Source organism: Chinchilla lanigera, unplaced genomic scaffold, assembly GCF_000276665.1.
Source record: "Chinchilla lanigera isolate Chin_1 unplaced genomic scaffold, ChiLan1.0 scaffold00009, whole genome shotgun sequence".
NCBI lineage: Eukaryota > Metazoa > Chordata > Mammalia > Rodentia > Chinchillidae > Chinchilla > Chinchilla lanigera.
The window spans coordinates 31,187,810-31,211,032 of record NW_004955410.1 but is presented as its reverse complement, the minus strand read 5'-3'; the positions used below and the strand labels follow the sequence as shown (position 1 = coordinate 31,211,032).

Below are 23,223 nucleotides of genomic sequence, written 5' to 3'. Positions count from 1 at the left end.
CAGCAGCGGGGCTTTGCTGGGGGATGAAGGGGGCAGAGGCGGAGGCAGGGGCGGCGGCGGCGGCGGGGCGGGAACGCTGGGTCGCGGAGGGACTGTGCGTGGGGCTGCGGGCCCCTCGGAGGCGGTGCCCAGCCTGGGAGACGCAGGCGGGTTCAGCGCGCCGCCGAGCGCTTTGGTGGGCAGCCTGGGAGAAGGCGCGCGCGAGCCAGGGCCCTGCCCTGCTTTGCCACCTGGAAGTGAAAGGAATTCTAGGTTAGTGCACCAGTAGAGGAAGGAGAAGGCCAAGGTGTCTGGGACACCCTTGGTCACCAGGTCCAGGAGCTGCAGGGTAGAAGGGCCCTTTTCCCGTTCCCATAGAAAGGCCTCGGGTGCAGTAGCTGTCACACAGCCGACTCAGCCGGCCCAGCCCCAAGCCCCTTACCAGCATCAAGGAGCCGGTTCTCCCAAGCCTTCCTATAAGGCGCGATCTCCATTCTCATCTGCCAGCAGTCTCCGGGTCCCCTAGTGCAGAGCGCAGGACTGCTCTGACCTCTGCAGCCCTCCTCATCTCAGGGCCACCCCCAAGGGCTTTTACTCCTACCGCTGGGCGCATCAGCCCGCAAGCTCTAGTTAGGGTCCTCAGGTTACCAACTAGAAGCCCTGGCTAAGGAGGGCTTCCTTCCAGCGCTTTGTGAGCAAGGACTGTCTTACTTTCTGTCTCGAGAGCAGAAGAGTCATGATTCCTTGACTGTATAAGCAGGAGACACTTACCCTTGGCAATCCAAGGCCAGTGAACTTGAACCTTCTAGTTTCACGGGTTTGGGAAATTCAAAGCCCCCTTTTGCAATGACTTTTGTCGGCTTCCAAGGGCTGCCTCTTTCCTGGTCTCCTGGATTTCTCACCCTGTACAGCACCTTGTTCAGTACATCAGCCTGAGCTTGAAAACCAATTCCTCTTCTGAATTCAGCAACAAGGAATTGTTCAGGGTGAGCATTTGTGTTTGGTGAGCTGCATGGGAGTCTGGGGTGTGTCGGGAGGTCTTTGCACTCTGCCCAGCCCTGTACCACATTGCTAGCTCTGGTCTGTATTTCTCTTTGCCTCTCTCTAGAGGAAAAATTCCTCCCCCTGTTTACTGCACAGAAGTTCTGAAACTACTCCGGAAATACAGTCTTGGAGTGTTCTGTCATTGTCCTTTCTCCCTAAAAGAAATTCCATTTCCCCCACGTCAGTGCCCCTATGTTTTATAATCTCCATAACAGCACGTAGAAACACTTGGATAAATGGTTGCTGCTCTCACCTAAAATTTCCTGGGTGCTGCCACAAACAAAACGTAGCTTTCATTCCAGATTATGAACCCCCAGCCTCTGCTGGGGATTCTGGGCTTTTCAGTGCATATAAGTCTCCAGTGTTTACGCAACCAGGTGCTAACTCATTCACTAAAGGATTTGATGTTAAAAATCTGGCCAATAAGGCAGAGAACATTTGACTCTGGGCATCTGATGGTAGGTGGGCAGGACCACAGTACTGTCTGGTTTCCCAGACTGGTGACCCTTTGGCCATGATGTGAACATCACCCAGACAATACTACTATGGAATGGCTGTTCTTCAGGCAGGCTAGTAATGCTAGCATTCCTGTGGTGAGGATCTTCTTTGAGGTGATTCTGGAAGATGCAATGTCTTTGCAGTGGTGCTTCTACCTTTGCTGATTTGATGCCGGGGCCAAAGGCAGGCATTGCCACAAGAGCTAGTACCATAACCAGGAACAGAAGGTCTCAACCCTGCCTTCTCAGGGTTAGGATCTGCAAGCACAAGGTAAGCTTGGAGAGGGTGGCTGTTCCAGGGAAAATATCAGACTGGCAATGCTGGCCCAAGAAAAGGCCATGGTTATAGTAAGCTACAAATACAGTGTGGGGTTTTGCTCTGAAAATGACCCCTTCAGCATTGCAGGCTGGAATTGGCAAAGAAATTCATTGTAGTGTCTGCTGTGGTTGAGAGTAGTAATATAATCAGAAGCCATTTGGGGAAGGGGTTTGTTATTTAAAACTGAGCTACTCGGGGAATCACAAACTGTCACAGTCTCTGGGGTCACCCTGCCACAGTGAGATAGCTCTTTGCCCTGACTGGTGGGAGACAGTCATGGAGAGGAGGCAGGCCTACTTCAAGCACAGAGCTTAGTGGTCTGTTTGTTTTTCCCATCTGCCAGTATGAACAAGGAGATACCTTAGCTTGTAGAGTTGCCATATCCTGGGGTATATGGACAGAGGGACCTCTGGAGAAGGGGGCATGTCATGAGCCCATAGACCATAAAGCTAGTCGGAGATAACCTAGGGTCATATGGAAGGGCACCAACACTAAAAACTGCTGGAGTGAATACAGCCCCAAGGCAGATAGCATACCACTCACTGGCCCTGCCCAGGAGTAGGACTCAGCATTCACACACACTCAAACTGGGCATGCAAACAAAATAGACCCTAGCTGTGATTCACTGTCCTCGCCCATATCTGGCAGATCCCAATAGCACAGGCCTGGAGATAGACCACGCACCTGAACAAGTAGAGGAAGTTTTTGAACTCATTCCTCTGTTTGTTTTGTTTTTGTTTCTTTTTTCTTATCTTTTGCTCTTTTATTGATTTTTATTTTTGTTTGTCTTACCTAATTCTATTGATCTTCTTTTATTCTTTAATTTGATTTTTAAAAGACTTTTCTTCTCAGCTCTTTTCAAATTTTACTTCTTTCATTTTCCCTTCTCTAACCGCCTCCATTTAAAAAATTATTTGTTATGCTTTATTACTGTTTAGCTATTCAGTTGATTCTATGCTATTGCTGAGTTTTTTTTTATTGTCAAGGGTGGTATAGTTATTGCTTTTAGTTGATATTTACTAATTGTCAGTATTTGGTTTGTCTTTGTGTCTCCATTATTATTGCAGATCTCTTTTCTGCTGTTAAGGATGGTACAGTTGTAGCTATTATTGGTTTTTATGGTATGTTAATATCCGTAATAATCCTATTATCATTTCTGATTTCTATTGCTGATGGTGGCATAATTGTTGGTTTTAATTGGTATTCAGTGTACACCAATATCTGGTTTGTCTTTGTGTTGTCAACATTACTACAGTTTATCTTCTCCTCTCTGAGTGGTACTGAGGGTCAAGCCTCTACAATAAAGTTGGGCACTAAGAAGAATTTAAAATGTTATATTGAATAGGATGAAGAGGAGTATAAATATCAAAATACAACTAAATCCAAGGACACATCACGGGGAGACAGAATCTAATTAAAGAGATGTCCACAACAGTGACAGAGCTTCTCTACCCTAACTGATCTTCAACCTACAGTGCAAAAACAATAGATACAGGAGAAAGGAAGGCAACAAGAGGCCTCCAAACCTCTGTAACTCCCCAAAAGCTTATCTAATGGGCACTGAACTAGGGGAAGCTATAGGCAAAGACATAAACCAAATGGTCAACATATTTGAAGAGATAAAAGAAGAAACATATAAGCAAAATGCATAAGATGTTTAATGAGCTCAAAGAGGATTTAAGTAAACAGATAAAAGATTTTACCAATGAAGTGTTTGACAAGCTTAAAGAGGAAACAAATAACAAACTAATTGAGTTAAACAAGAAAATACAAGACATGAATGACTGCTTGGTAAAGAATTAGAAATTATGAAAAAAAAGCAAGCAGAAACATGTTATAAAAAATTCAATGGGAAGCATGGGTAGAGAACTTGACCAGTGTGAGGACAAAGTATCATAAAACAAGATGGACATAGTAGGTCATCAACTCATTGATACCCTAAAATGACAAGATATTATACAAACTGGATCCAACAGCTGCTAGATGAACAAAACAAAACAAAACAACCCCACCTCAGAATTATAGGAATAAAGAAAAAATTAGAAGATGATTAAGAAGATATAAAAATGTATTTCTCACCTGTAACATCCCTCTGGCCTGCTGGTCGTAACACAGGAAAGCCACCAGCAAAGAGATCTCCCAGGGCTGGCGGTGTGCTTCCTCCTCGGGAGTTCACAGAGCCTCCGCCTTCTTTGCTGGTTCCCTTGGAACCTTCAGAGAGAAGAGGCAAGTAGGTGAGGCTCAAGAACAGAGCTGAGCAGCTCGTTCTCACTCCAGGCCATTATCCCCTCTCAGTGTCCCCCTTCCACTTAGTGCCTCCCTGAGCACACTCTGCCTTCCCCCAAAGACTGAGGTGCCTAGGTGTATCTGCTGCCCTCTCCATTCCTACCAAAGAGCTGACCAGTTGTAGCATTCACTCCAAAAAGTAACCAAGAAAAAGATAGCAGAAGACTGCTACTTGGTGAATGCCAGCTGGGGAACTGACAACACACTGAAAATTAGAAAACTCAGGCATGGCAGTTGCAGAGATGTACCCTTTCTCAATGCGGCATTGGAAGGACAACACAGAGAAAAACCCACAGATTTAATTCAGTCAGCCATGTTAGCTTCTTGTCTGTAGAGCATTAATGGAACTGCAAGCAGGAAGTAATGACTTCTGCTTCCAAATTTTCCTTCCCAGTTCCCCAACTTTCAGGCCCTCAGCCCCTCATGCTTCTCTGCACTGTTTCTTTTATGGCACAGAAAGGCTGGGAGCTGGCATCAGTAACTTCAGCCTTCCACATGTGTGTGCTCACCAGCTGCAGAAACGGAGAAGATGTTTGGCTTTGACAAGAACTCCTGGCAGAACTTGTCTACAAGCAGAAGCTAATATACTGAAGAAATTAGGGCCCAGTGCCCATTGGTGGATGAAAGTGGTCAGATTATTCTGAGTATAGTATGACTATTATACATTACTTCCTCACTGGATTGATTAGGAAATGGGTGTTTGAACAAACAGGGTTAATCTGTTCATTGAGCTTGACTACTTAGAAAGTGAGTCTAACCAGAGACTAGTTTTATAAATTATTGTCAAAGCTGAAAATATTTCTTTAAACATGTGTCTTTGTGTATTAACATATATGAGGTACAATTCTATTTTTAGGACTATCCTTGAGAATTATCATCATGCACCCATTGTAAAATATATGAAGATACAAAAATACCTTACATTAATAAATACTCCTACATATATTATTTCAATCTTTGACAACATAGCCAAGTAAGAGCAGGTATTGTTATCTCCCCCATTATGCAGATAAGCATATTGAGCCTCAGAGTGATTTTCTGATATCCCTGGTAGCAGCAGTAGACCTCAGCACAGGTTGTCTGACCCATGCTCAGGACTACTTTTTCTCTGTCATGCTCTAGAAGACAGAAGGCTGCAGGCATATGATCCCTTGAGACAGGATTCTGAATCTTTATTTTTCTTGTGAAAAATGAAACAGAAACTGCATCTTAAAATACTGAGACTATCAGATTCTATTATTAAATTTGAAGACTATATTGACACAGAGTAAATGATCTTTAATGCTACTCTATAACAGGTACAAAATGAGCTATATCCATCCATACATGAAATTATATGGAAAAAGGAATGATGTGCTGATGGAGTTTCATTTCATGACACGGATGAAGCTTAAAAATATTATGCTAAGGGAGAAAAGCCAGCCACAAAATGCCACTTATAATATGATTCCAGTCTTGTGAAATATCCAGAATAGATAAGCCCTTAGAAATAGAAAGACTAGTGGGTAAGGGCTGAGAAGAATAGAAAGTGATTGCTGATGGGTATGGGGTTTCCTTGTGGGGTAGTGGAAATGTCTGGAACATGCTTGGTCACAAAAACATTGTGAATATACTAAATGGATATATTAAGATGGTAAAAATGATGAATTTTGTTATGCGTATTTTACCACAATAGAAATTACCCCACTGTGGATTTTTTTATATTTTATTTTTAAGCAAAAGTGATGGAAGGTATATGCACAGGTCTACACCTTCTGCAAACCTGAAAAGGAAGTTCTGATTTTCTTGCCCACTTGGTCTGTCCAGGAAGCAGGTCTGAGGTGGCCTGGGTGTATCTTGGGTCACAACTGCAGCCCAACCAGGGATGTCTGGTTGTGCTCCACATACCCACCTTGCCCTTGAATCATCGCAGGCCTGATGGAGCTGCTCACTTACTTTCAATGTGTGGGGCACTGCGGTCATTGATCTGCGTGACTTTTCGCAGGCGGGTTCCTTGCTGAATATCAGCCAACAGCGCACTCCGACCTTTTGGATCTGCCTTTCTCAAACTGGAAGTGTCTGTGCTAACCTGTGAGGAAGTAGGAGGGATTTGATTATAATCACATAGAAGATTTACAGATAAGCAAATGCTCTGTTTGCTGGGAGTTTTTCCCAAGGTTGATCTCACACTTGCAGTTACCTGTAAGTCTTGCCAGAGGCTGCCTTGGTCCCTACCCACGCCTCTTTCCTTGGAACCCAGAATGGACTCTTTTAGATGGACCAGGCCAAATGCTCATCTGGTGCATATAAGCCTGGAAGTGTCAGCAAGCCCTCTATCATAGGTCCTCTCCCCCTTCCTAGGTAAGCACCACTGGTACACTTGAGTTTCCATTCTGTGAATACCTGGCCCTGCCACAGGTTCTGAATGTTCACCCTGGCTGGTGTTGCACGGTGCTCCAGACCAAATCCTTGGCTGTCCCCAGCTTGTTGATGGGAATGGTTCCTATGTCCTGCTTGGTCCTGGACCATTCTGAGCAGTACCAAGGTCTTACTTGGTCCTTTGATGCTCGCTTCCTCTTTCGGCTGGGTCTGAGGTGCTCCATGATGGGTCCATCATTTCTTTTAACTGAAACAGATTTGGGCTGTGGGAGCTACCACTGAGGGAGAAATGTTGACTTTCATGTAATCTTGGAGCAGAGGGGAGAACTAGGGAACTCAACAGAAACTGGGGCCCAGAAGTGTCAGAGAATTGGGAAGAAAGAGAAGGCAAGGGCTTTAGTAACTATTGAGTGATTGCTTGTTTACAAAACCTTATCAATTTAGAGGGACCTGGCCTTCCTTTCACAGAGAAGGAATCCAAGACTATGAATTCATCTGTTTAAGATCATAGCCTTGGGGGGCTGGGGATTTAGCTTAGCGGCACAGCGCCTGCCTGGCAAGCACAAGGTGGTGAGTTCAATTCCCGGTACTGGAAAAAAACAAAACAAAACAAAACAAAACAAAACAAAACAAAACAAAAAGGTCATAGCATTGGTTTTCTCTCCAAATGAGCTGAATCCCAAAGGCTATGTACTTTTCACTTTGCAGCACGAGGAATCAGGGGCACATACCATCCATAGGATATATGGCCTAGAGACTGCAAAAATAATTCATGAATACATTAGCAAAAAATCTTTTGTCCTAACTCTGCAAGTAGCCCTGAGATCTAGCTGTTTCTCTTCTACTGTAGTTTGAGCTGACATGCAGCAGGGGTTTCCATGGGTCATCAGAACTGGGGAGTGCCAGAAGAAATGAATGGCAAGTTGGCCAATAGGGAAGGAAGGAGCTGCTCTGGCAGACACAGGCAGTTAAGAGGTTTATACTACACAGCTTTAGAGAAGATTAAAAACTTCTTAAAGTAAGAAATACTCCTTAGTCTCTCCTGTATGGGGAATACCATATGTCTTTGGTCTCCATTCAAACACTACCATGTCAGATGTCTTTTCTGACCCCAAATTTAAATAATGTCAAATATTGTTCTTAGAGTGCCATATTCTTTTTTCTTCAGTCATATTTATCCTGAGATATAGGCTTACATAGCTCTTTGTATTGTAAAATATTTCCATTTGTGGTTATGAGTCCAACGTTCATCACCCCTATAGCCTCCCTATCAGAAAGAGATCCTGTTCTGTCTAATACATTGCCAAGCAGTAAGAGAGGCCCTGGGCTAAGATAGGCTCATTAGGTAATTACTGGATGACTGGGTAAGGGACTGAATGAGTGAGATCCAGGGAGCATAAGACACCTTTCCTGCTCTCAGGGCATACACATGTGCCCAGGACACAGGCACACATTGCAAGGAATTTGGCCACCTATAATCCACATAGGACTGGGCATCTACCATGTCCCACAGAGAGGAAGACTGCAGAGAGCTCAGAAAGAGCTGTGTGTGTCAGGGTGAGCAGGCTTCACAGAGGATGTGAGGCCCTGTGGTCCCTGGAGTGTAACCAAGGTTTACAAATCCTTGCTACAGCCATTTTCTGCTTAGAAAGGACAAAGCAGGCTTGCTGACTAGAAACTCTTAGACTCTGTAGTATCACAGCTTAGAAACAAAGGTCACTGTGGTTTGAGTTAAAATGTGCTGAGCCCACATTTTCACTGGCTTGGGTTATGAATCTTATGCAAGCTTTGAAAGACACAAGCTCTAAAGTCGGGTTCTTGTTGCCTGGAAATGTGCTTTTTGAACCCATAAGAGGGGCTTCTGGATGAGGGTCAATGAGACAGCTAAGAGCTAAGTGGTCCTAATTCTAATTCATTGGTAATATATAGATAGATGGAATACATATCTAAGTGAACACATAAAACAGGATATTTCCCACCCAACATTTTTAGATACTCTACATAAACCATTAATAGGAGAAGTCATTTTAAACTGCAAAGTATAAGATGTTTCAAGTTTCCTCTCATTTTACTTACAAGGACTGAAATAAGGGACCAACTGAAAAATTATGAGCCTAGCCAAAAGGGCATAGAACTTTTTTGTATACATGACATTACAATCTAAGATATGCATTATGGCCAGAGATATGGAAGAGGAAGTGCTTTGTAAGTTTTTCCCTAGAGAGACAAACAACAGTGAATTATAATGGTATTTATGGTCCAACTCAAGAGATGGCCTTGGGGAAGGTAAGAGTTCATAAGGTATGTTCTTCTGTTGGAAGCACTTGGAATGAGGAGATAGCCTTATCCCTCACTACACCCCAGGAGAGGGGTTATTTCACGTAATTCAGACTCAATTTCCTCTTTATTACCAAAATGTAGCTCCAATTCCCGTGCCCAGTATTTCAGGCGGGGTTATGAAAAATGTTGCACTGAAATAATGATTTTAATTTTAGTACCTACTTAGCACATGCCTCAGTAAGTTCCTGACAATATTACATGGCAGATGTGTTGAGGGTAGATTTGTTAATAAACAACTTCCACATCAACAGGAGGCCATGACAACTCACATCACATTTACATGATGTAGTTTAACTTAGTGCTAAATTTAACATTCTTTTTCTTTTATTCTTTCTTTCTTGCTCCAGTATCTACCCTGGTGATTTTCCACTAGAGGGCTCTCCCTCACCTTGCATAATATGGTATTCTACCCTCTGCTCTCCCATGAGACAGGGAGGAGTTGCTAACTGTGGGGCTTAAGTGCCCATATATACTAACCCTTAATGGGTTTCATATAAAAGTATATTTTCAGGGGGCTGGGGATTTAGCTCAGTGGCACAGCACCTGCCTGGCAAGCACAAGGTCGGGAGTTTGATTCCTGGTACCAGAAAAAAAAAACCAAAAAACACCAAAAAAAAAAAAAAAAAAAAAGTACATTTTCAGTCTCATTTGAAGATCATGTTACTCAAAGCAGTCATTTCTCCTCCATCTGCAATATTTCTCAACAACTCAACTATAACTTTCTTTTTAAAAAATCTTCTAAGCCCTAAGAATTCTTGTTACTGTGGTTACAGGATCTTTTTTTTGTCTTTTTGAGACAGGGTCTCACTATGCAGTTCAGGCTGACCTTGAGCTCATTTTGTAGCCCGGGCTCTCCTTGAACTCGCAATGATCCTCCTGCCTCAGCCTCCTAAGTGCTGGGATTACAGGCATGTGCTACCACACCCAGCTAAGATTCCTAAATATTCACTGAATGTTTTGCTTTATGCAAAGCCGGAGCATTGACAGCTCTATTAAAATATATCCAAGGAAGAGAAAACCATTCCCGGATATTTTTTCCATAGCAAGTATATACACCAAAAACAAAAACTAAAAAAATTCGCGCGCGCACACACACACACACACACACACACGCATACACACAAACAAAAACAACAAGACGCTTCAAAGACTACACTGGTTATTTCTTAACAATGGTATTGAATGTGAAAATCTGTTGGGTTGCACACAAAGCTCTGGTTTACTCAGTTTGATTACAACAAGCTTCAAAAAGAAATAGCCCAGGATCCTAAAAAGATATGAGACAGTGGAAGAGATATACTTGGTGAAAAGACTGAAAAACTGAAATGAGCCAGTAGGATTAAAAATAAAAAATCAAATGACAGTACTAACAGAGCCAAAGGTAGGACTAAAAATTGGTGAGGTGCTTATCTTCTTATCTTGATGAATCATAAAAGCTTTGGCACATTGGTTTGTCATATCAACCAGTGAGTCAACCTTCATGCAGTATTGTTTGTGGGAAGGCATGAGAGCTCAGCCCAGAGGAAAACTTTGAAATCCATGTTCTCTGGTATTTGTCACCTTGGCACCATATGGTATTCTTGCTTCTGTCTGATAATGGTTTCTGTGGAAAATGCTGATGAGAATCTAGCCAGTTGATCCAGCTCAAGCAGGTGATTTCTCTTAAACATGATCTAAACTCAATCATTTTAATACATTTTCAGCTTCACAATCTCTCTTGCAGCTGCTAAACCTCAGGTGAGTGCACAGATTTCCAGGCACAGGAGTATGTGCATGACAGCCCTTAGCCTACCTCAGCCTTCTCAGCCTTAGGGCAGACAGGTATCAGCAGCATGGGTACTTGCGGTTCATTCCCAAGTCTGGATCACAAGGATAGCCAGGAGTGCACTGTGGTCCTTCCCCACCTATCATATTTCTGTGGAACACAGGGAGGGCACTTAGGATACAGGACACCCTGAAATATTTTCAGAATAATACAAACTTTTCCCAACTGCACCTGACACAATGTTCCCTGCACCCCAAATATGCATGTCAGACTGTTCAAGGCACATTGTGATCTAACAGTTTTATGTCTCATTTTTAGAAATCTAAATTGTAACTCAAACCCATGGGCCAAAGGAATGGCTCCTCTAACTTCTTTTGCTGAAGCTGAATGTTTTAAACGAAGTTGTTCACACACTCTGAGCACTGACTTGCACTTTGCCACCTCTGCCATCAGGAGGTGAAGCTGAATTAGGGGCTTTTTCAGGAGGGTTTATGGGCTGTGGAGGACCCTGGTTCTTTACACCCATAAAAAGCGTGCCCATCAAGGTTACCTCACTCACGGAGACGACGCTGATTACCAGACGTGGCATGTGCTCTGCAGCCAAAGATCCAGATGCCACCCAGGCAGGCCCTTCCCCATTCCCCCAAGACCAGGCCATTGCAACATCCCATGGCTTCTTCCTGAGTGATTTTTCTGGAATTTTGACCACTTATACATGTCTTTCTTTCCATCGTTTTTTTTTTTTTGAGATAGGGTCTCACTATGTAGTCCAGGCTGGCCTTGAACTCATGATCTTCCTGCCTCAGTTTCCCAAGTGCTAGAATAACAGGCCTGTCCCACCACACCCTGATGCAGGGCCAGCATGACTGCTGCGTTCCATCACCTACTTGTTCTGCTTCCTGTCTTGCCCTCCTCCACAGAGCAGCAGAGTGATCTTTATAAGGGACATGTCACTTATCGTGTCATTCCCCTTCCAAACTCTTTGCTGGCTCTTCACCACTCTCAGGATCCAGTTCAACCCCTCCTGTTGCCCTTAGGGAGCAGCCCAGGCTTTCTATTCCACACACCGGAGCTCACCTCCAGACCTTGGTTTGAGCTCATTCATCTCCTTGCTCTTTTCATACTTGTCTCTTGGCAGTCTTCCAAGGAGCCTGGGGATCCTGGAAGGCCAGATGCAGGGCCCTGTCTATTTTCCTAGAGCAACATCTTGATCCTCAGCAAAGCACCTGCTACCCAGATCATGTCACGCTCCTCACAACCTGCAGCGGCTGCCCATCTTATTCAGAATAAAATATTTAAAGTCCCTATTGATATGACTCTCTGGATTAGCATTTCCATATTCAAAGTCCCTATTGATATGACTCTTTGGATTAGCATTTCCGCTTGCTCCCCTGCATTCACTTGTAAATGCTGGCGTTTTTCTACCCAAGCCTGTGCTATAAAGCAGTCCCACTGTATGGCAATCCCTCCTTAACTATGAACTGCACCTCTGCTGATAAATGGCAGTAGTTATTGTTATCAATCATGAGAATTTTAATTCCAGGATGAACCCCAAGTCCCTTCAGTAGGGAATAATTAGAAGAGAAGAAGAAGAACTGCTGAGACTGGAAAGAGTAGAAGTGAATAAATACGGAGAAAGAGGGATTTGAGAAGTGTACAGACAAGGCTGGCAGAGGCAAGTCTCACAGACTCAACCACTCCCAAGCCACAGATTTAGAAGGGCGTTAAACATAGATGCTGTGTTGGACAAATCACATCTTTACATGTACTCGATGGTTATTTTAACTAAAAAAGTGAATTTGTTAGTAATTCAAGGAAACTGCTGGAGACAGGGGATTTGGAAAGCTGGTAAATAGAAACCAGTAGAGAAAACCACCATTGTTAGCGTAATTAACAAAAATAATTTTTCAGATTTGAGTGCTTTGTGCCAGGCATTGTGTTAGGCTGACTGTGTGCCAGGGATGCAACAAGGGTAAGACTACCAGGACCTTGTTCTCAGAGAGTACATGCACATATGTAAATCTGTCTTTGTATGTGTTTGTATATTATATGTGTGTGCTTCATACATAGATATATATATTTATGTGTATATGTGTATATGTATGTGCATGTGTGTTTCCTCATAACTTATTCTCTAGATCTGAGCCTCGGAGCTGCTCTCCAAGATTAGAATCTTAATCTCATGGACTCAAAAGAAGAGACCAGTGCTAGGAGTCAAAGGCCTGGCACAGGAATAGCTAACAGATAATGCACAGTCTGAACAGTGTCTCAAAAACTGGTGGGGTTTTATGTCTTTTAGACAAAAAGTACTACCAAAAAGCAACAGCAGCCTCCTTTCAGCCAATTAATTTGCTAACAAATAAAACATCACTACTATTCCCAATTCTACCCCTTAACTTGGCATTCTCATTTCTGGCAAAGGCCTTCCCCATTCATCCAAGTTTGCAGCTTCAAGGACAGTTGCTTCCTCTCCTTCATTTGAAGTGATCAAGCCTTCATCAAGAACTGGCTCCTTCTCCCTATTCTGGGGTGCACAGAGAGAGGGCTTTGGTGTCTGGGTAAGGAAACTAGCAAGGGGGATGCAAAATACAAAGTGAGACAATGACAACAGAGGCAGTAACAAAAGGTACTGTACTGGGAAGTCATTTGTGTGCCGGGCATTGTTCTAAATACCAAGTATATTAACTCGTCTCAAGGGCCTGTGAACAACACTGTTACGTGGGTACTAGCTGTGAGCATTATGTCCAGTTTATAGATGAGGCACAGATGTGAAGCTGACTCCACTGTCAGGAAGTGAACAGCTGAGAGGTATCCCAGGCATGAGTGACTGACCTAACCACTGAGCAATACAGTCTCTTCTGCAATGATGCCACGCCAGGCCTGCAGCTGGACGGGTGGAGATAGACAACTGCCCTCTAGCCTGGGACCAGCATAAATGTTGCTTCACAAGGAAGGTGGGAGCCCAGGTAGAGGGAAGGGGCAGGGAAGGGACGTCAAAGAAAAAGGAAGGGCTGGGAGAGAGGGAGGGGCGAGGGCAGAACTGCTAAGTGCTAGGCTTTTGCCAGGGCTCAGAAGGCTGACCAAGGCTGCATGACGGACTCTGAGAACAGGCTGTGAGGGCTTTAAATGTGAGCCAGCGGCTGTCTTGGCAGAGGAGGATGGGGCACTTAAAATGGAAACTGCATAGAGTAACCCTATGCTGTGAGGCTGATACCCTCAGCTGTAAACTACCTGTACCTGGAACTCCCTCATCAGGTAACACAGAACCTCTTCTGTGTCAGCCTTGCTGGTCTACCTTTCTTTCCAGAACTGGGCTCCTAACTCCTCCTTCTTGCCTCACTGCTAGCTACAGGGTAAAAAAGCAGGGTTCTCAGCACTGTTAACTCTGAAATAATAGTGGCTATGAACATGACTCATCTATAAGGGAGATAAAAAAAATACCCAAGAAGTATAAAATTCCAAAATTTCTAGCAAGTTCAAGATACTTCCAAAGCACAGTATTGTACCATTCAGAGATGATAAAAACACAAGTGGATTTAGACTTCTATTTCACACGGTCACTTTTCTAGGTCCTCTGCATGGAAAGCCCCTCAGTCTGGACTTGGATTGGATCCTAGAGGAACCACTCATTGCTTTGCTCAAGGAGAGCACCATGATGGGATTCTTGTCTATTCCAGAATCTGCTTCCAAACTGCTGAACGAGAACAGAAGGAGAAAACTAAAGAAGCAAGCCCTGAACGCACGCTCTCCAGGCATCGGATTGCCTTCGTAACCCTCCGGGCTGCCCAGCACATATGCTCCATAGTTCTGTCAACGTCCTTGGCTCTCGCACCAGTGCTGGTGCATTCAGTATAGAGAAAGGTCTCTCCTTCCCAACTGGGCACCCAAAGCACATTGCCTTGGTTTTCAGGGGCTCCTTACACCTCACTCAGGGTCTCTGTGGTCCATGCTCTCCTCTTCTCTGTTCTTCCCTGAGCCACAGCTTTTTGGTGCTAGCTGTCTCCCAACATCTCCCCAGTGGTTGGTTACGAAGGCGGTCTGGTGCATGGACAGAGTGAGTTCAGGGGCTTGCTTCTTTGGTTTTCTCCTTTTGTTCTCATTGAGTTGTCACTTAGGGTCCGGTTTGCCAGTGGCCAAAAGTTCTTGGTAGATTAAGAACCCCCGGAGAGGCCCATTTGGTTTCATCAGTGGGAGACCGCTCTTCTTTGCACTAAGCATATTATGGGCTGTAAGCCAGAAGTGGTGGCTCAAGTTCGAGTCTAGCCAAAGCAAGGTAGTGAGACCTTGCCTCAAACACAAATTTAAAGATGGGCTAGGGAGGTGGCTCAGGGCAAAGGCCCTGTGTTCAATTCCCAGTAACACACACACACACACACACACACACACACACACACACACACGATGTGGACATCTTGAATGGGAACCTGAATCTGCTATTCATTAGTGGTATAACTTAGGCAAGTTACTTAGCCTTTTTAGGCCTCACTTTTCTCATCTGTATAATTGGGAAGTGGAATAACCACTGCATAAATTGAGTGAAGACTACATAATGAGCACTTGGTACCTCATAATTATTCAATAAATGTTAGCTATTAATATCACCTCCCTCTAATAATTTCTGACAGACTCCCACTTTTTCCTGTTGTAAAACTTGTGTTTTCTGGAATAAAACCAGGAGTCCAGAAACCAAGCCCAAAAAAGAAAAAAATCCCCACATGATAGCTATGTAGCAGGCCTAGAAAACAGCCCGTTCAAATTAGAAAAGAAAGGGATAAACTGCAAGCAATAGAAATAAAAAGCTGGATAATGTTAGAAATCAAAAGAAAAAAAGAATATGTTTCTTCTCTTTACCCCAATGAAAACAAAGAGAATCTGAAACTCCAGGCAAAAGGGGTAATTGTCCAAGAAAGATATTGACAATGAGCAACTTAATAGAGTCAGAAAGGAATTATGTATGATTACACTGTCCAGCGTGTGCTGGTCTCAAAGAGAAAAATGCAATTATATAATCTCACTTGCTTCCGTAAAATGGTATTTGTGGTTTATAATCCTGAATGTACTATTTTTCAGGAATTTTTGATTTTTAGAGACAAAGCAGGGAACATGACTATGGTCACACAACAGAAGGCACGTGTTATCAACCTCAGCTATGAAGAAGTTGACAGAATCCAGCAATCTAGAAAAGGAATGTTAAATTATAGATAAGTGGGGCTTGTTCTGGGGATGCAATCTAGGAATATTTGGTTCCAAGTATGAAAATCAATTGACAATCCCCCCCTCAATATTAAGAGTCCAAAGAAGAAGAAAAATCACATGATCACATAAACTGATGCAGAAAAAACACTGACATTCATTTGTGATAAAAACTCTCAGCAAACAAGCAATGGAGAGGCACTTCATCAACCTCACAGGGAGCACTGACAAGACCATTACTGCTAACATCATACTTAGTGGTGAAGTATTTTTCTCTGTGATCAGGAACAAAGCAAAGATGTTCCTTCCTGCTCATCAATCTTACTTGACAACATAATGGAAATCCTAGCAAGTGGAATAAGGCAAGACAAAGAAATATACAGTATACACATTGAAAAGGAAGAAATAAAAATTTTTTCTATGTAGAAAACCCCTAGAACTAATAAATGAGTTATCAAGGTAATATAATACAACATTAACACACAAAAATCACTCATATTTCTATATACCAGCAACAAACAATAGGAAATAATGAATTTAAAAATACTTTAAAGTAGCTCCAAGTACAAAGGCAATAATTATGTACAGATCTAACAAAACACATACAGGACGTAGATTCTGACAACCACGGAACACTGATGAAAGGAAGAAGACCTGAAAAGACACGCTGTGCCCATGGATGGGAGGGCTCAGCATAGTAAAGATGACAATTCTCTCCCAGGTGATCTACAAATTTAACTCATCTGCAATCAAAACACTAGTATAATTTTAAATAGATATAGGCTGGCTGATTCAAAGGTTTATATGGAAAGGTAAAGGAATTAGATCAGCCAAAACAATGTTACCAAAGAACAGTAAGATTGGAGTACTCACACTACCTGATTTACCCTTTACTGGTTTTTTTTTTTTTTTTTTTTTTTGTACCAGGATTCGAACTTAGGACCTTGTGCTTGCCTGGCAGGCACTTGTGCCACTGAGCTATATCTCCAGCCCCCTTTACTGTAAACTATAGGAATCAAGATGGCACGGTGCTGCTAAAGGGATAGACCCGTAGATCAGTGGAACAGATGAAGAGGCTCAGAAACAGAGCTTCAAATAGTCACATGAGTCACACAAGTAGTCAGTGGTTTTTGGAAACAAGGCGCAAAGGCAACTGAAATGTAGACCAATAGACTTTTCAACAAATGATGCTGGAACAATTGGACATCCATGCGCAAGAAATGAAACTCAATCACGCTTCATTCTTTATATAGAAATTAGTTCAAAATGGATCACAGATCTAAATATAAAAATGTAAAATGTAAAAGTATAGTGTGTTTTAGAAGAAAATATAGATTTCTTTTACTTCTTTTTAAATTTTAGGACATGTGTATAGTACATAATATTACATTCCTTGTAAATATGTGTAGATAACACGTCCCAGTTCCTTTTTTTTTCAGTGCCTTACACCTTCCTTCCCTCTTCCACTCTCCATCTCTTGATCCCCTTCCCCTCTGAGCGTTAAAGGTACCATATTGCAGTACTGTGTGCACACCCATGTTTATACCAGGACAATTCACAATAGTTAAATCTTGGAAGCTGCCCATATTTCCATTGACAGATGAATCAATAAAGAAAACGTGGCATTTACACATGATGGAATACTATTCTGTCATAAAGAAACATAAACTTGAGTTATCTGTAGGAAAATGGGTGCACTTTGAGACCATAATGTTCAGTAAAATAAGTCAGACACACAAGCTTAAATGTCACATGGTTTCTCTTACATGAGAAACCCAGAATAAAAATAAAGAGCAAAATAAAAGACAGTAATAGGAAGTAGGGAGAAAAGCTCTTAGACCAGATTTCAAAAGAAGCATGACTCAAAAACCGAAAGATTACAAAATTAGACTTTATAAAACATTCAAAGGTTTTGTTTTGGGAAGTAAATGGTTAATGGGATGAAAAGATAAGCTACAGATTGGAAAATCATTTTTTCAAATGGCATAACCCACAAAGGACTTGCATCTAAAATACACAATAATACCTTGGTTCACAAACACTTCTGTTCATGAATAACTGGGTTCACAAACAGAAGGCTGGCAAAATTTTGCATCCATTTGCAAACTGCGCATTGGGTGACAAACATGACAGTGGCCATTTTCCCCAGAATCCTGGAAAAAATTAAGTTTGCAGATGGAGGGACCACTGTACAAGGAACTCTCAAAACTCAGCAATAAGACAACCAAACCTTGTTTAAAAAATGAGCAAAAGACTTAAACAGGTATTTCACCAAGAATGATATACAGAAGGTAAATAAGAAAAAGGACAGATGTTTAATGTCATTAGCCATAAGTGAAATGCAAATTAAAATGATGATGGCATAATGCTACCCACTTATCAGAGTGGCTAAAAGACCAAAACAAAAACCTGACAATACTGCAAGCATACCATAAAATGTGGCACACCTGAAACTCTCATAGGCTTAGAACACTGTATGCCTACTGGGGTGGACAATTTTGATTTTTCCTGTAAAATTAAACATAAAGTCAACATATGATCAAGTAATCTCATGGCTAGGTGTTTATCTGAGAGAAAATACTTATGTTCATACAAAAGATGGATGCAGTACCTGAATGTATCTATCAGTTTTATTCATAGTTGCCTAAACCCAAAAACGACCTAAATGTCCTTCAGCAGGTAAGTGGAGTAACAAACTGTGGCGCTCCCGAGTGGTGGAATAAAAATGAGAAAATAAAAAGGAGATCAGTGGCTGCAAGGGAATAGAGATGGAAGGAGGGTGGGACTAAAAGGGGTGGCACAAGGGGGCTGTGAGGGGGGCTGGACATGCGTAGCCGGTCACAGAAATCTGCCCATGTATTGGAGTTCATAGAGTTGTTAGTCTTCTCTGAAAAAGTCAACTTTATTGTTAATTTGAAAACTTAAAAACAAAATAGAAAATAACAGCTGAGGAAATTTGGCAAGTCAAACATAAAAGAGACGAATAAGGGCTGGGAAAGCTAATGTCTCATTTCTCATAACAGAGAGTCAAAGCACCATCCAACACTGGCCACAAACAACAGAGCTTAAGCATATTATTTAAAGATCAAAAGTGACCACAAAAGGAAGTTAAAAAGTAGTCCCGTAAGGACCAAAAGGAAGGGAGAAGGTGAATGGAGCATAGCAACAGGTCAACAGATGATGTTTTAATGTGATAAACATCTGACAGTGCTGGCATATTTTTTAGAATGTGCACATCAAATCGACACATCCAAACAAACTCATCATTTCTTCTACTCCAAAAAAAACATAAAAGTAAACACCATTCATACACTCAAACCACACCCCCGACACTGTTCCTCCTTTCATCACTGACTTTCTTACACCGCTTCTTTTTTTAACCACAGATATGTATTAATTTGCGATGCCCACTAGCTTGCTGCTAGGTTTTGATCTCTGATCATTTGCAGAATAATGGCAATAACATATCCTCAGGCTAACAAATGGCCGGGACTTCCCACCCTTCCTACATTACCTGCTATCCCAGGATCTCCCCGACCCACCACCAGTTCATGGCTCTAGAGCAGCAGTGGTGAATCTATGGCACGTGTGCTGCAGCAGGCGGTCTGTTACCACTGAAAGCTCCATCACTGCTAGAGTGTGTATACTATGAGAAAGTTTTACCATCTGAAACAACCATGTGAACACTTTCCCTAAAAAACAGAAGGGCACCTTCCCCACTCCAGCCTCGTCTTGAACTCAAGTTTAGTTGTTTAACAGTCTGGTTTGTAATGTACGGGGCCTTTGTGGAACAAGTTCTATGGGCCAGGAGATTCAACTGGCCAAGTAGCTAATACAAATGAGCTGCAGGAAAATGGGCCTCCAGGAATGATATTCTTAGGGCGTCCATGGCCAGATGACAGCTCCTGCCATTTCAGTAATCAGGCCAAGCCCTTCAATTACTTAGTGGCTGTGTCACTGCAAAAATACTTTCAGAGACTTTCCACAAGGCCCATCAGCCCCTCCACAGGTTAGGAGGGGACCGTGCCTTTGTCTGGCTCATATATACCTTCTCCATAAAATGTTTTCTAAAAACTCTAGTGGCTCTTTTACCCACTGGTCCTTTCCAAACAAGAATGACTTGGTGCTCTAATTGCAAACATTTACAGCTTACAAGTCTTCCCAGGTACATATGATATGTGCATCTTACAGCAACTTTGAGGGGTCATGTCGGTTCATGCATTTGCACCACATAAACCCAGTGACTGCTGCACACCAGGAATTACTGGACTTTCTTGATCTATTAAGCACAACAGTTTGGTTCAAAATTTTCTACAAAGACAGCCTCAGTGTGTTGATCTTTAGCGGGGACATATCTACTAAATATAAACAAACAATATCCAAAAGAAGTAAGTGAATGACAAACGGAAGTTGGCCCAATTTTTTTTGTTATTGGTTCAAACCCGGGGGAAAAATGGGAACAAGGCAGGAAGAAAGGTTTAAGACAGTAGAGCTACTCCCACACCCTTCCTGTATATATTTTTTTGAAACCTCTTTTGTAATGTTACACTTTTTTTTCCTAGGAAAGTATTTGGTACATCCATATGCATATGAACCAAAGGTCAAATACAAGTAAATCAGGTACCTCCATGCCATAATTTGCAAAAAAAGTACAAACCTTTCCTATTCCTCTAGCATTGCCAAACTGAGGCTACAAGATGTGATCCAAAAATATGGTGAATGATAAATTTTTTTAAAAAATGGATTATGGTAAAAAACACATTTACATTAGTCCCCGTCAAAACGTGACTCCTCAGTTTCACCCCATCTTTCTGGCCACTTTCTGAAGCAGTTCTGGAAGTGCTCTTTTGTGAGTATCTTTAGTTGTGCTGTGTGGCTGCCTTGATGATGTCCTGTATCAATTCAAAATGTCAACCTTCCATAGTCATTTTGACTTTGGGAAAGAGCCAGAAGTCACAGAGCCAGTGACTAGGGTAGATCTGGAAATACTATACTGTTTTTACAAGGCTTCTTTTCCATCATATGACCCTCGGTAGCGGTAGTCACTATACAGTGTACTTTTGATCAGATGTTGGAAAGACATTAAAGAGGACGTCCTGAACCTCTTTAGAAAGTGCCAAGAATGATAGGATAAGTGTGTTTGAAGTAAGGGGGAATACTCTGAGGGGGGTTAATGGCAAGGTGTCTTTTACTGTAATAAACTGTTTTTTAAATTTAAACACACATGTATTTTTTGATCAGCCTTTGTGTTTCTCTCACTCACACAAATATTTGCTGAGGATCTCCCATGGGCAGGACAAAGCCCTGGAAACCAGACACTTGTACCTATTGCCTCTGTAGGAAAGCTCAGGAACGTGCTTTCCACAGTAGAAACACGGAGTTTACTCATCTACCTTTGGCCTTGACAGCATTTATGCAACATGGATCATTTCTGAACGCACTGGGTTTGCAGGCCCAGGCTTACATCTCCAATTGGGTGTTGAACATCTCCATGGAAATGGCCCATGAGCACCTTAATCTTATCACACCCGAAACAAATGCACCAATCCCACCATAGGAGTCATAGCTGTCCACCATAGGAGTCATACTCCACATAGGAGTCATATCGTACCTGCTACTTCTCTTGTGCTATGGATCCAAGGAATATCTTTAAGCCAGTCACATTCAAAATCAACAACTCTCTGGCTCAGTAATTTGTCAGTTTCATCTTCTGTCAACTGTCCCTCCAAAATAGATTTCTAATTCTTACTATCCTTTCCACCACCCACCACTTTCTGTATTCACACTCCCTTCACTTCTTACCTAGACCACTTGGGCCACAGCTCTGCTGTTACCAATGAGAGCAGGTCATTCTTCAGGTGGGGAGGTGAGAGTCGGAAGTTGGGAGTTGTGACTCTAAATGGCCTCCTAATGGGATTCTTGCTTTCAAATCTTTCCTCTCCAGCTAAACTTTCATGCTGTATTTCAATTTTCCTCTTTGAATCTAGATCAGCCATCCACAGAATTAGGGCAAAACTCACCTGGCATGATATTAAAGACCTTCTACCTCTTGATTTCACCACCCCACACCCACTATATATTAGCCATGCTTGCTGAGTTCCTCACTCCTAGCACTGTGAAGACAGTGTCGCAAAGCCAGTTCTAATGCATCCCCTGTGCCTGATATGACCCACTCTGCCTCTTGAAATCACACCCATCTTCCCAGGCCCAGCTATGAAGATTCTTTCAGAGAAGCCTACATTAATCCAAGAATTGGAATTAATTATTCTCTTCTTGCCATTTTCACCTTTACACACTTATTGTGTAACAGCCATACACTTTCAATTTAGCCCAGTAAATTGCATATAGATGGAGTTTCCTGACCCTGAGCTATAGAGGAGGCTGACTCAGATGTCCTTCTGAATGCTCTCAGGCAGCCTGAAACCTCCCAAAGATTTCTGCAATTTCAGAGAAGGCTAAGTCCCACGGGTACATTTGCTTCCAGTTACCTACTTTCACACCTCTATCCCTGCTCTCCTTCTCATGGTCTTGGGAACAAGGCACAAAGCCTTCAGTGACATTCTCTGACACCTGAATGTCCACAGAAAGCGCTGTGAACCCAGCAGATTGACTGAAATGTGACTGGAGAACAGAAAGACTTTCCATCTCAGGCTTCATCAACGATCTCCCACTGCCCACTGCCCCTCCATTGGCCTTTGGCCATTCCACCACTGGAGAGCTTCATGTAGCCCAGCACCCTCTTAGTCACCAACATCCAACCATTGTTGTGACCTCTCTCTCACCTTCCTTCTTCACTATTTTCGCCTCTTATGCACGGGGCAGATTCTCCATCTTGCCTCATGAGGTACACATCAGCCTGCCTTATTATTGCTTCATTCTGGCCCTCAACTTCCAGCCCCGCCCTCCTGTGATTCATCAAGATAGTTCTCCAACAGGTCCTCCCTTAAGAGCAAATCTGCTGCCAGTTGCAGAGATTATGTTTCCCATCTCGACATGCATGTGTCTCCAGTAGGATCCCTAAGGCAGAAGTTACATCTCAATCCACTCTTCCAAGACTCAGCATGGTCTTAAATATATTAAGCTCTAAAAAAAAAATTCGCTAAAAGGGGACTGTTCTTAATGGGAAAAATACAGTATGAATTAAAAATAAAAATTTTCTTGCCACGAAAATGGCAAAAGGGACTGTGAGTACACCTGAGTGTGACTCATGCAACACACTCTCACTAATGACACTCCTTGTACATTTTTAATAAAATAGAGTGTTTTTTGCAAACCCTCCCTAAAAAACAGTAGCATCTGTTTAACTGGATGCCAGCCGGTCTAGAGGACAGCAGAAGTAACTGAAGGTCAAGACAGCTGCAAGGAATCAAAACGAGGCACTTATTGTGCTTTATAATTATCAAAATGTCTTTGTGCCAACTATGACAGGGAAGGAATTTTGC

At 42.5% G+C, this 23,223-nt stretch overlaps 1 protein-coding gene across 1 annotated transcript in view; it reads right to left on the bottom strand.

Annotated features, from left to right (window-relative positions):
* Wipf3 (WAS/WASL interacting protein family, member 3) overlaps nt 1-23,223 on the bottom strand; it is a 60,504-nt gene that overhangs the window by 16,345 nt on the left and 20,936 nt on the right. Inside the window, exons 2-4 of the mRNA XM_013510497.1 lie at nt 6,061-6,193; nt 3,919-4,050; nt 5-230 (exon numbers count right to left, since the gene is read on the bottom strand). Coding sequence (XP_013365951.1) covers nt 5-230; nt 3,919-4,050; nt 6,061-6,193 — 491 coding nt within the window. The remainder of the gene's footprint in view (nt 1-4; nt 231-3,918; nt 4,051-6,060; nt 6,194-23,223) is intronic.